The sequence below is a fragment of the Lolium rigidum genome, chromosome 7 (assembly GCF_022539505.1).
Source record: "Lolium rigidum isolate FL_2022 chromosome 7, APGP_CSIRO_Lrig_0.1, whole genome shotgun sequence".
Taxonomy (NCBI): domain Eukaryota; kingdom Viridiplantae; phylum Streptophyta; class Magnoliopsida; order Poales; family Poaceae; genus Lolium; species Lolium rigidum.
Window position 1 is genome coordinate 155,170,585 of NC_061514.1, and position 13,860 is coordinate 155,184,444.

Sequence of the window (13,860 nt, forward strand, 5' to 3'; positions counted from 1 at the left end):
GTGTTGGTTTTTTGGCCTTGTTTAGGATCGGCTTACGAGCACCGTGCGTGGCCGCAAGGCCCAACCTGGAGTAGGATGATCCGGTTATGCGGTGAAAACCCTAAATCGTCGTAGATCTCATTAGCTTCATCTTGATCAAGCAGGACCACCAAGTATTCGTGCACCCCGTACGGATCATGGGTGGATCGGCTCTTTGAGCCGATTCACGGGATAACCTCGAGAGCCGATCGAGGCTCGTATTTAACGTTTACATGTATGCCCTGCAGGAAACTAAGCGAGGCAACTTCATCACCTTCCCGACCAGGTATAGGTCAGGTGGCACGCCCTTGCACTTCGCAACGCCGCGTGTGACCGAGAAGAGCATTGCGGGCCGTCGCTCGGAGGGGTCTCGGCCGGCCGCGGCTCTAGGCTCCCCCGGCTCTACGGTGTTGACAAGGCCGCTGCCCGCCGGTGGGTTTTGGCAGTCAACACATTCCGGCACGCCGGTGGGACGAGAGCAACATCGATGAACAAACGTGGCGATGCCGATCCAGGTGATCGGCCACAAGGATTTATGAAGGAACATTGAAAAAACCTTCATCGAGCAAGCAACGTGGAGGCCGATTCCAGCAATCGGCCAAAATTATCCTCACCGTCCATCCTGCCTAGGTTCAGCATGTGATCCAACAGGGAATACCGGAAGAGCCGATACCATCAAATCACTTGAAAGAATCGGCTCGGGGGGGCACCTAGGTGGATAAAACACGAGGATACGAAGGGAAAGTGTCTTTCAAATGCCCAGCAGTTCAGGACATTCTTTGATGATGGGTATTGAAGCATGGGGGCCGATACATGAATCGGCCGTAAAAATTCAAAAAAATTTAAGCACAGCCGATGCGCAGACATCAACTTAAGGATAGGAAGCCGCTGCATGGCCATCGACTCAACAGGAACAACTGTTATAAGCATCAAATCCGCCAAGTTTGAGGGATCATGACCAAGAGAAGCATGGATAGGCCGATCAGGTTAAGGGTGGGTTGCATCAAATCCGCCAAAGGAAAGGAGCCGATCTGACCAGCAAGGTGCAAGAAGTGGACTGAAGAAACTCGGGGGGCAGCTCACCCCGAAGGTCCTCTCCTCTGGAGAGCCGATTTTGTTCAAATCGGCTGGCTCCGCATGATAGTTCCCTCGGACATGATCAAACCCGGGTCCATTCGGCTAAAAGCCAATTGGAGTATCATCGGCTGGTCCTGTGTAGCAACCTTCTTCGAGGATGGTGAATTTTGCAGAAGAGGAGGCCGGTTCAAGCGATTGGCTTCGATATAATGATAAAAGGTACAACAATGAAGACGGTATAGAGTCTTATAATGCTTTCAATATGTCTTTTATGTGAGTTTTGCTGTACCGGTTCATACTTGTGTTTGCTTTAAACAACCTTGCTAGCCTAAACCTTGCATCGAGAGGGATTACTTCTCATGCATCCAAAATCCTTGAGCCAAATACTATGCCACTTGTGTCCACCATACCTACCTACTACATAGTATTTCTCCGCCATTCCAAAGTAAATTGCTTGAGTGCTACCTTTAAATTTCCATCATTCGCCTTTGCAATATATAGCTCATGGGACAAAATAGCTTTAAAAACTATTGTGGTATTGAATATGTACTTATGTGTCTTATCTCTTATTAAGTTGCTTGTTGTGCGATAACCATGTTCCTGGGGACGCCATCAACTACTCTTTGTTGAATATCATGTGAGTTGCTATGCATGTTCGTCTTGTCTCAAGTAAGGGCGGTTTTCACAATCAAATGGTTTGAGTATGCATACTGTTAGAGAAGAACATTGGGCCGCTAACTAAAGCCATGAATCATGGTGGAAGTTTCAGTTTGGACATAAAACCTCAATCTCTTATGAGAATATTAACTCGTTGAATGCTTAAGCATTAAAAGAGGAGTCCATTATCCGTTGTCTATGGTGTCCCGGTATGGGTGTCTAAGTTGAAGAATTATCAAAAGCGAGAAATCCAATGCGAACTTTCTCCTTAGACCCTTGTACAGGCGGCATAGAGGTACCCCTTTGTGACACTTGGTTGAAACATATGTTATGCAATGATAATCAGTGTTAACCCAAGCTAATTAGGACAAGGTGCGGGCACTACTAGTACACTATGCATGAGGCTTGCAACTTGTGAGATATAATTTACATGATACATATGCTTTATTACTACCGTTGACAAAATTGTTTCATGTTTTCAAAATAAAAGCTCTAGCACAAATATAGCAATCCATGCTTCCTCTGCGAAGGGCCTTTCTTCTACTTTTATTGTTGAGTCAGTTTACCCATTTCCTTCTATCTAAAAAGCAAACACTTGTGTTAACTCGTGCATTGATTCCTACATACTTGCATATTGCACTTGTTATATTACTTTATGTTGACAATATCCAGAAGATATACACAAGACTGCATTCCGAGTACCAGGTTCAGTGGGCTTGTTTGAATATGTAGTCGTGACATTTGGACTGAAGAAAGCTGGTGCAACGTACCAAAGAGCCATGAACTACATATTTTATGATCTGATCGGCAAACTGGTTGAGATCTACATTGGCGATGTGGTGGTCAAGTCTGTCTCCGTAGAGGGACACTTGGAGGATTTACGACGCATCCGGGACCGAACTAGGAAATTCGGACTAAGGATGAATCCAAAGAAGTGTGCATTTAGAGTGACGGCCGGTCAATTCTTGGGCTTCTTGGTTCATGAACGCGGAATTGAGATCGGCCTAAAAAGTCAGGAGGAAGTGCGCACAATGAAGCCGCCTATCACGAAAAAGGAACTACGGTGTTAAATCGTGCAGAGAAGTTGAGAAGGCAAGGCGATATGATGAAAAGCTCTGCGACGGTTCTGCTCTGCCATGACATGACCCTTCGAAGGAAAAGCATAATGATTTTGGAAATGTCATTTCCAAAACCAGGGGGGCATGTGTTATCACCAGAATTTGACCGGATCAGAGGTGGGCCGCGATCAAGATGGACTTGAAGAATCTACATGGAAGAAATACGTGAATCGGCCTTTATATGCAAAGTTTGGGCTAGTTAGCCCGTGTATCTTAATATAGTAGATCGCATCTTAGTTTAGAAGTTAGAGTTTTACCCGTGCACGGTTCGGTGCACGCCTGAATTAGAAAGTCCCCTGGACTATAAATATGTATCTAGGGTTTATGGAATAAACAACAACTCACGTTCAACCCCAAAAACAAACCAATCTCGGCGCATCGCCAACTCCTTCGTCTCGAGGGTTTCTATCAGGTAAGCGACATGTCTGCCTAGATCGCATCTTGCGATCTAGGCAGCACAAGCCCCACGTTGTTCATGCGTTGCTCGTACTCGAAGCGTTTTTGATGGCGAGCAACGTAGTTATCATTAGATGTGTTAGGGTTAGCATTGTTCTTCGTTTAAGCATGCTTACGTAGTGCAACCCTTGCATATCTAGCCGTCCTCACGCCTATCTCGGGTGTGGGGGCGGCACCCCGCTTGATCATTATTTAGTAGATCTGATCCGTTACGATTGCTCCTTGTTCTACAAGGATTAGTTTAATATCCGCAATAGTTTGGCCTTACAATGGGGGGAGGATCCGGTGGCACGTAGGGTGGCGTTCGCAAGTCCTAAACGGGATGTTCCTAGGATCAACTTCGTGTTGGTTTTTTGGCCTTGTTTAGGATCGGCTTACGAGCACCGTGCGTGGCCGCAAGGCCCAACCTCGGAGTAGGATGATCCGGTTATGCGGTGAAAACCCTAAATCGTCGTAGATCTCATTAGCTTCATCTTGATCAAGCAGGACCACCAAGTATTCGTGCACCCCGTACGGATCATGGGTGGATCGGCTCTTTGAGCCGATTCACAGGATAACTCGAGAGCCGATCGAGGCTCGTATTTAACGTTTACATGTATGCCCCGCAGAAACTAAGCGAGGCAACTTCATCACCTTCCCGACCAGGTATAGGTCGGGTGGCACGCCCTTGCACTTCGCAACGCCGCGTGTGACCAGAAGAGCATTGCGGGCCGTCGCTCGGAGGGGTCTCAGCCAGCCGCAGCTCTAGGCTCCCCCCGGCTCTACAGTGTTGACAAGGCCGCTGCCCGCCGGTGGGTTTTGGCAGTCAACAAAATATGATATCAAAATACTCTTAAAAATAAACTCTATCCAATAAAAATATAATATGAAATCTTTATTTAAATAAAAATTTAATTATTTAACTTTTACTATTTAAGCCTTTTCTTTATTTCTAAATTCAATTAAAATTCAACAATTAGGAAAAGTTTATAAATTAAATAAAAACCATTAAGTAAATAATAATAAACAAAAACTAATTTTATTTTATCATTAACTTATTAAATCCTTATTAGAAGGATTTAAACCCTAAATAATATTTATCTTAATTATTAATCCTCTAAAAATAATCAAACATTAAATCTATTATTATTTTTATTTAAAAAGATATTAAGAACTTCAACTTTATTATCAAGTTATTAATTTAAGAGTTGCATCACAAATAGGAAACCCCAAATCCATATTGAATAAAACTACAACCTTATCATGTTATGTGAGAACCCCAAAACCCTTATTTATATGTGAACCCTAACTTGCTTCTCAACCTAAACCCTAGGTTATAAAATGTGATCATGTTACTTCCTTTCCACACATAGATCCATAATTAGCAACTAAATGCATATCCATGTCCCATAAAATAATAGAAGCTTTATTACTAATGAATTGGTATTCCATGTATGCATATCAATAAAACCTAAATAATCAAGTAGGACCACTTCTAAATGTAAACCCTAGTTCCTATCTTCCAAGGGCATCATCCTTAATTATCCATATTTGTCATCACACAATTCTGATGAACTCTAATAGCAACCATCTCCAGAATTTTATATATCACGTACCCATATCCAATTAAACCCTACAAGTACTAAATTGTTGTGGGTATACTTCATGGGTGTACCATCGACAGTGCCTAGATCCGGCAAGCCCGGGTGGCCCACAGATGGTGGTGTGGCATGTGGCCCATCGGGCGGCCCAGTCGCTGTTGATCCTGAAGGATGAAGTCCAGCCCAGGAGAGGGAAGCCGGATCCCAACCGACCTTCGGAGGAAGTCGGATCTATGGAGGCCCATGTGGAACCCGGATCCAGTACGACGTATAAGGGAAGGCGGATCCTTGACGTACACGGCAAGACATTGTACCGTAGTTAGGCAACCTGTAATCCGGCTAGGACTCTCCATGTAAACCCTAGATCCGCGTGCCTTTATAAGCCGGATCCCGGGAGCCCTAGAGGCACAACCACAACTCATTGTAACAACGCGAAAGCGCCTAGATAATTCCAAACAAGCAGCAGTAGGCCCTATCATCGTGCAGGTGTTCCGAAGCTGGGTAAATCGCGTACCACCGTCCCGTGTGCACTCCGCCCAATGGCCCCTACTTCTTCTCCCCCTCGTCAGGATCCCTCCTCCGAGGTACCGTCGAATAGGCAACGACATAAATAATTATGAACCATCCTATTTGGGAACCAACTAACCTTACTTAATGAATCCAATAGCAAACCCTAGACACCATAAGCCTTAATTGAAATACTTCTTATTACTTAAATTATATGTTCTTCAATAGTTATTCTTTTGAAGTAGATTTAGAGTAATCAACAACCATGCCTGATAGGACCTATAAACCCTAGCTATCTATCACCAGTAAGATATAACCAACCATGGTAGCCACCATTTATAATCAATTGCTTAATATACCCTTGCTTAACTCAAACTATGCAACCACTACATGACTAGGAACTCAATCCAACCTTGTTATGATGCATATAATAATTAATTAGGAAATTCAATTGAGAACAATAGTAAACCATAAAAGCAAATAGTTTCTACTTGAAATACTTATTTTTTCCTAATTAATATGTTCTTCAAAAGTTATCCTTTCGAAGTATATAATAAGTAATCATAAACCATGCACTATAGGACTTAAAGTTGACAACTGCTCTTTAATTATTATGCAACTAGTATTCCTTGGTGTATATGATTGTTATTATGCATTATACCAATTATTTATGATATTAAGATAACCAAACCCTAATAATAACCTTGTTTGTGGAACCACTCTAAAAGTGAAACACACCCTAAATAAATCATTACAACTCACTAATCCTAAATCATCGGGGTTAGGTCACGCTTAGTGCGATTGCATCTCATACTTATGCATTATAGCATATTTGCCAATCTTTTAAACATTGTCCTTACCGGATGATGATGCTATTTCAGAATTTGGATTTATCCCGTATCGAACTCCTTGAGTGCATAATCTTGCAGTCAAGAAAGGCAAGTTTATCGCTTTCTCATGTCATTTGAGTATTTTTTATCAAATTACTTGCAAAGTACTATACTTATCACTCTTGCATAAAAAACAAAAGATTATTTTCATAACTATGAATATAACTACGTGGTGGGCAACAGAACCATGGTATGAGTCCGGTGGAGGTTCCATTGCAATGGGTTTATATTCACATAGGATTAAGAACAAATGTCGTTCACTGGTTCTTGCGCCGTAATAACCGTGTTTACCATAAGATCTGGAGTGGGACGGAGTAGTCAACTGTTCTTTTCCCTCTCGCATATCAACGGGTACAATCGCAGGTGACCAGCTGGGCTATGCTTAGGCAGTGAGGAAGCCCCGGGGGACAAAGCCCATTGCTTCTACTGCAGGTTGTACCTATGATGGATTGTAACAGGATGGCCCAGGGATCGATCATATGAGTCAATCGTGGCCATTGGATTACAAAAGGGTGGGTATGGGGGGTCGCGGGAAGGCCCAGTGATTGGCTGTGACTTATACCTGGCCTCACACCAAGGAAGTGTGGACGGGAAAGATGCCCGGTTGGCAACAAGGATAAGATCTCTTATGGATAAAGTAACACACCTCTGCAGAGTGTATCAAATTGTGACTTGTCACTCCCTGTTCTGGGTTTGGAACTGCGAACGCTGCTGGAAAAGAACTCCATGAAATTCTAGCAACCGGTGAAGGCTGACGGACATAGTTCTTCAGAATAAAAGCAACCTTTTGAAAAAATGTTTACAAAAACTTGCATTGCCTAGGACTTTCTGGTCTATGGCTGTAGCTAGTGCATTAAACACCTCTTTCCTATAATGAACTTGTTGAGTATGCTCGTACTCATCCCTCTTTGAATCCCTTGCTTAGATCTGAAGGCATTAAAGGAAGGTCTACAGTGCAACTTGAAGACCGAGGAGCCAACAACTACTTCAAAAGACAGGATCCTGACAGAGGAGTAAAACACCACATCCACCATGGATAAAACCTAGATTAGCAGTAGAAGAGAATAAGCTCACTAATCCTAGCTCCTAATTAGGTAGAATCCATTCAAAGCCTCTCTAGCCAGTCAAGTACCTCTTTAGATAGAGTTCGTGATAGGTTAGACTATGGGTCGTTCTTCTGGAGTTTATTTGCAGTTTTACCTCATTGAAAAGTAGGAGGCTGTGCTGATCTTTTGTGAAGCGTCTGTGTTGTAATTCTATAGACATGCCTTGGACCCACATATGTTTCTGTTGTAGCACTCTGAGGGATGTAATACTAGTGGAACGGTGTTTCATTGGTGTTATGTAAACGACTTGCATACTACACCATGCAGTGGTATGCTGGGTCACCACACGTTTGGGGGACGCGACTGGAGATTCTCTTAGAGCATCTCCAGCTGCGTCCCCTAAAGCGGCCCCCAAAGGGCGCCGGATCGAGCGTTTGGGGACGTGTTTATGTGACGAGGGTTGTGCTTGCGGTGGAGAAAGGGGTGCCGGTGGCTGTGGTGGCTACCATTGAGCGGTGGTGGCCTTTTATAGACGCCGATGTCGCTAGAAGAGGCGGGAAGATAGCACGGGAAGAGGCTAGAAGCGGCGGGAAGAAAGCGCGGGAACACGCGTTGGCCTGCGCACGCCGCCGACGCGTGGAGGCTGCGCTGCGCCGACAAGATGTCTCGCCTGCCCCTCCGTCGCCATTAAGACAAAGCTGCGACGCTTCATTCGTGAGTCGCTAACGCATCGGACCCGCCACTCCTCGCCTCGCATTTCGTTGTATTCGGCGTGTCCGGAGCGTCCCCTATGTACTGGGGACCGGCTTGGAACGCTAGATACCCTATTGGGCCGCACCGGACGAAAATGACCTTTGGAGCGTGCGACTGAGAACAATTTTTTATCGGCGCGCCGTTTGGAGAACGGGTGGAAATGCTCTTAGAGCATCTCCAGCCGTCTCCCCGACGAGGCCCCCAAGACGCCTTTTTTTCATCCGGATGGACGAAAACGGCCCAGCCGCGCCCCCAGCTCCTCGTTTTTGTCCGGATTAGGCCTTTCATCCGTCTGGAGAGCCCAGGCCATCCCCGGCTTCCTGAGGCCCAGCCGCGCGAAACGTCAAGCGGGCCCGTGTTGTCGGCGACACAACTGGTAGTTCCCTCCATTAATTTTGTTTTCCCTCCAAATTGTGCCGCATAGAACCATTTTCCCGCCGAAATTCGAAGCTACCGCCATTCTCCCCCACATTTGCAGCTCCTCCTCTTCCCTTCCACAACCATGCCACCGAAGAAGCTCGCCGCCGATGGCGCGCCGAAGGCGAGGAAGCCGCGGGCACCAAAACAGAGGCTGCCGGGCATCTCAAACGCGGAGTGGGCGGCGGATGTGGAGCAACGGTGAAACGAAACTCGCGGCCGGGCGGAGAGGGAGAACAAGTGCAACACGAAGAGGCTGGCGGCGGAGGAACAGGCGAGGCTGATCTCCATCAACTTCGGCCGCTCGCGCATCACCCAATTCCCCGGGCCATGGCCTACCCAAGGTATGGTCGGATCTCCTTCCTTCTCGCCAGCGTCGCCGGCCACGGCCATGTTCAATGACACCTACGCCGCCGCTGGCCTGGCCGGGTTTACGCCTTCACCGCCTACTTACGACGGTGCGATGTACGAGGGCGTCTCGCCTGCCCTGAGACGTGGGCCGCTCCCCTTCTCCAACCCCGGGATGCCGCCGCCAAATGAGCCCGTGATGCACGAGATGATCACGTTGGGCTCCATGGCCGCCGCGTCGAGCCCGAGCTTCACACAATAGGAGGCAAGGGCGACGGAAGTCGTCGCGTCGCGGGGCGGCTTCAACTCCAACCTCGACCAGGGCGATCACCACGCTGATGAGAACGGCGGTACTCAATACGTCGATGAAGAAGATGAGCAGACGTACGTCGACCAGGACGTCGACGAAGAGGAAGCGCCCAAAGCCCCGGAGGCGCCGTCCAAGGGGAAGAAGAAGAGAAGGAAGAAGAACTCGCCGCTAGCCGATCCTCGGATCAAATGGACGGGCAAAGAAGAGGAGTGCCTCGCCGAAATTTGGAAGACGGTGTCTATGAACGGCATCACCGGCGCCAATCAGAACTATGACACGTACTGGCAACGGGTCAAGGTGGCGTTCGACGAGCACAAACTCGTCAACCCATACTTCAACACGACGGTGATGGATCGCGGCGACAAGGCAATGGGCACCCATTGGGGGATCGTTCTGGCGGCGTGCAGCAAGTGGCACGGCGTACAGGAGGAGATCGACAAACATGTTGCGAGCGGCGAGGACTTTGAAGCAATGGTATACTCACTTGCCATTGCTCCTCCGTCGACCCTACATCGCCTAGGTTTAATCTTGAATCGCCGGCCTGTTTTTGCAGATGCGGCGGGCGCTCGACTTGTACGCGGCAGACAACAGCGGCCAGATGTTCAAGTACCTCAACGTGTTCGCCCGCATCTCGGAGTGCGACAAGTGGAAGGCGGTGCGCAAGAATCTCGCCAACAACAAGGGCGAGCAGTACAACCCCGACGATCCAGCCCCTGCTGCGTCGGCGGGCCGCCCCGAGCAAGGCCAGAAGAAGCTGAAAGAGCAGAAGAAGGCCGGCCATCCAGCCGACAGGTTGCAGGCGTCCTTAGACAATTGTTGGGCCGACGCGAGGGCGCACGCCGCCGGGAGGGACGACAAGCACGACGTGCGGTGGAAGGCGATGCTCGCCAACCAGGGCGTCCGGATTGTCTTGCTCAAGGAAATAGGCGCGACGAAGAAGAAGAACACCGACCTGGCGTTCCTGATAGGCGGCAACGATGCCAACATGGACGAGGAGACGTGGGCTTGGTACGACGCCCATCGCCAAGACATCCTCCGGCCACCGTCGGCTCCTTCGTCCTCCGCATCGACGTCTACTCCCGCCGCTTCGACAACTGCAGACGATGATGCTTCGCCTGACGATGCCACGCCAGACACCGATGCAACGCCCGATGCCGCGCCAGACGCCGTTGCTCAGGACGGGACCGCCGATGAATCTGTAGTCGTCTAGTTTCGATCGCCGGAATGTGGTTGATCCGATCGCCGGACATTGGTGATTATTTTGAGTAGCGGGAAGACAATATTTAAATCTATCGCCGCTGATGAGCGAAAGCGGGGGGTTCGACTGTGAAAATATTGCCCCCCACTTAGAGGGTCGAACGGCTGGGGATGCTCTTAACATTTGTAGACGGAGGGAGTATACGTAGCTCGATCTCCGTTTCAAATTTGCCCAATATATGCTTGAGAAGATGGGTGATCCAGTAGCGTCATTGAAATCACCAACGGCTGTAGGAGCACCGCAGCAGACAGGCGGCAGAGAGCAGAGCACTCCGCCGACGGTGGTCACTTGTCTCGGCTTCAGAACAGGCTGGGTTCCAGTCAAACTGTACGTTCCGCTGCTACTGACGTCATCGACCTGAATGAATGATTCACGGTTTACTACTCCGCAGGTTATATAGTTACTACGGTAAAATGTCGTGTGCGGGTTTTCTGGCAATCACGTGCACCAACGTGAGCTCGGAGCTATTGTGTCGAAAAAATTTGAGTACTACGATCGCAGGAATCGATCCGCAGCGATGAATACAACTTGCATGTTGAACAGATCTACAAATCCCAAATTTGACCATTACAAAACTGAATGCATATGTGATATGTCCCGTCTCCAACACATGAATTTGAAACATTTCTATTTCCACTGAAACAGGAGAGAATTACAAATGAAAACCAAGCTAGAGCTTGATCTACGGCACATTCCATTGTTCGCTTGAACGGAGAACTGAGTAATTTTCGTAGCAGCAGCAGCAGTAGTAGCAGTATACTTTCTTGAAGCAGAAGAGGGACGATCCAGTAGCTGGCCATTGATGATCGCAGCCGGAAGACGAAGCTAGCTCGTCGCCACCGCTGATCCACCGACCGTCGGCATGTTGTTGCCGCCGCCGGCGGCGCGGTTGTGGTGCGCGGACATGATGGACTTGCTGGACGTGGAGCTGGTCGGCCTGAGCGCCCGCATGGGGCTCGCGAGCGCCCACGCCCAGCTCCGGTGGCCCCGCGCGCCAGGCGCCTTCCCGCTGCCGCCTGCGCCGGCGCCAGCGCCGCTCCCGCCGTTGCCGGGCGCGGAGAGCCAGTAGGAGGACGATGGCGGCGGCGCGGCGCCGAGCCCGCCGAAGAAGCCGGCGCACTTGATCTTGTGCTGCTCGTAGTCATCGTCTCCGTCACCCAGGTGGGCCGGAGCGCTCCCCTTGGGCTTGGGCTCGCGGTGGGACTCGACGCGGCGGAGCGCGCAGTCGCCGAAGCCGGTGGAGAGGCGCTCGAGGAAGTCGCCGGAGAAGCTGCGGCTGCCGCAGCCGACGGAGCGGGAGCGCGCCACCTTGCGGCCGAAGGAGGAGGAGGAGGAGCCCTCGCTGCGGCGGCCGGGGCTCTCGGGCTCCTCGATGGCCTCCAGCCTGCGCCCCATCGACGCCGACGCCGCGGAGGACGCCACCGACACGGACTTCCTCCTCGCCGACGCGGCGCCGTCGGCCCCGGGCAGAGACGAGGAGGAGGAGGACGCGGTGCGGTGGGCGCCGGAGGAGGGGTAGAGGAAGGACCAGAAGCTCTTCTTGCGGGGGCTGTCGGCGGCGACCCCGGCGGCGGACAGCGGCGGCTCGTCCGGCCGCGGTGCCACGGACTTGCTCCTCCGGAGCCCGCTCGCGACCGTGGTGGCGGACGAGGAGGAGGACTTGGCCTTCTGCGGCGGGACAGCCGCGGCGGGAGGGTGGGGCGGGTCGGAGGCGGGCATGTTGGTGGAGGGAGGGGTGGTCGGGGTGACGGAGGAAGGTGGCGGGTGGAAGGGGCTGGACTTGGAGGAGGAGACCAGCATGCCGAGCTTCTCCTGCAGGCAGAAGGCGCAGATGCCGCTGCCCACGGCCATGCCGGCCGCCGCCGCCGCGCCGGGCGGGTAGGGGTGCTCGCTGCAGTAGGTCACGTCCAGATCCCCCGCGGCGGCAACCGCAACCGCCGGGGCCGGCACCGTCTCCGCCGCCTTCTCCTCCATGCTCGAGCTGGCTCGTGATCTTTGCGTGCTCAGCTGGAGCTTGGAGACGAGCAAGCGAATGAGGTCAGCTACTGTGCTGATCTCGATCTGCCGCGGCTGCAGCTATGGGGAAGGTGGAGCTTGGTGAATGGAGGGCACGGGCGCGCAGGCGGATGCGGTTGCAGAGGAGAGGAGCAGAGTGGCAGGGAGGGGCGGCGTGGTGCGGCGCTGGGCTTATTTTAGCGCCACTCGCGCCTGTTTGTTTTTGTCCAGCTCGTGCGGGTGACAAGGCGCGGTCAGGAGGGGCACGTGGGGCTGCGCACCCGACCGCGCGCGTGCCTCCACCTCCAGGTCTCATCCACCTTGATGCTCTCTTCTCGGTAACAGCCATCTCACGCAGGGTGTCCAGTCAAAATTACGGTAGTAATTTTATTACCATGATGAGATGGTGCACGGCTGCGCGTTTGCACGTGTCGTGCACACTTGTCCCGTGGCCACTGGATGAAAGTTCGTGATGTACAAATACAATACTCCCTACTGTACTGCATCGTCCCTGCTCCATGGCCATTGTTCATTCTTGTCGCGTGCGTGTCTCTTGTTTGCAGCAGCTAGCTACCACCGTCGTCGGTGGTCGATGCCCTTGAGGTGTTTTAACCGGCAGTGATTGTTTCTGCAAGTTTCCTGGGTTTTCCCCAAAGAAAATCCAGGCACACGCACGGGCGCACCCATCCACCTTGATGCTCTCTCTCGGTAACAACCATCTACTAATGTGTCCAGTCAAAATTACTGTGGTTTTATTACCGTTACCGGGGTGAGATGATGCACGACTGCGCGTTTGCACGTGTCATGTATATTTGTCCTCTTTTAACCAGTGGATAAGAAAACCATGATGCACTCCATGGTCATTGCTCATTGGTGTTTCTTGCTTGCAACAACTACAGTAGTAGCTACCAAAGCTCGATGCCCGGCCTTGGGTCTTTTAACCGACGGTGATTGTATCCGCATACTTCCAACAGTTGGAACCGGTCACCTCAGATAGATAGCCTTCGCTAGCTACCACCGTAGATCTATCTAGGACAAACATGGCGTCCCATGCTGTTCGCGAAAATCAGGGCACGAGGTGTGCTAGGGCATTTCTAGTTACCGGCCAACGCAAATGAATCGTCAAAACGAACACACTATGGCTAATATTTTACCTAGCGGATCGACACATAACGACTGTCTTGTTCGCCGTGGCCCACATGCGGCCTTCAGTCGCAAATGCAATACCACAGACATAGCGCGGCCAGCACGTGTGTATTTTTTCCAAGCGACCCAACATTGGATCGATTTTCATTACTATGAGAGAACGAAAATAGCAGTTGTTCTCGTAAAAAAGCATAAAGAAAAAATAGGAGAGCGGATCGCCGCCTACTGCTAGCATTTTGAGAGAAATTACAGGGTAAAGTTCTATACAACTTATCAACAGCACC

General features: G+C 50.4%; 1 protein-coding gene across 1 annotated transcript; it reads right to left on the reverse strand.

Moving 5' to 3' along the window:
• Nucleotides 1-11,260: 11,260 nt before the first annotated feature.
• LOC124672167 (forkhead box protein C1-like) lies at nt 11,261-12,533 on the reverse strand. Its single transcript, XM_047208442.1, has one exon. The coding sequence runs from the start codon at nt 12,407-12,409 to the stop codon at nt 11,261-11,263; it is 1,149 nt and encodes a 382-aa protein (XP_047064398.1). The 5' UTR covers nt 12,410-12,533.
• Nucleotides 12,534-13,860: the final 1,327 nt, after the last annotated feature.

Bases quoted from the DNA above. Each gene is read 5' to 3' on its own strand.
- LOC124672167 (XM_047208442.1), bottom strand. From the start codon at position 12,409: ATGGAGGAGAAGGCGGCGGAGACGGTGCCGGCCCCGGCGGTTGCGGTT.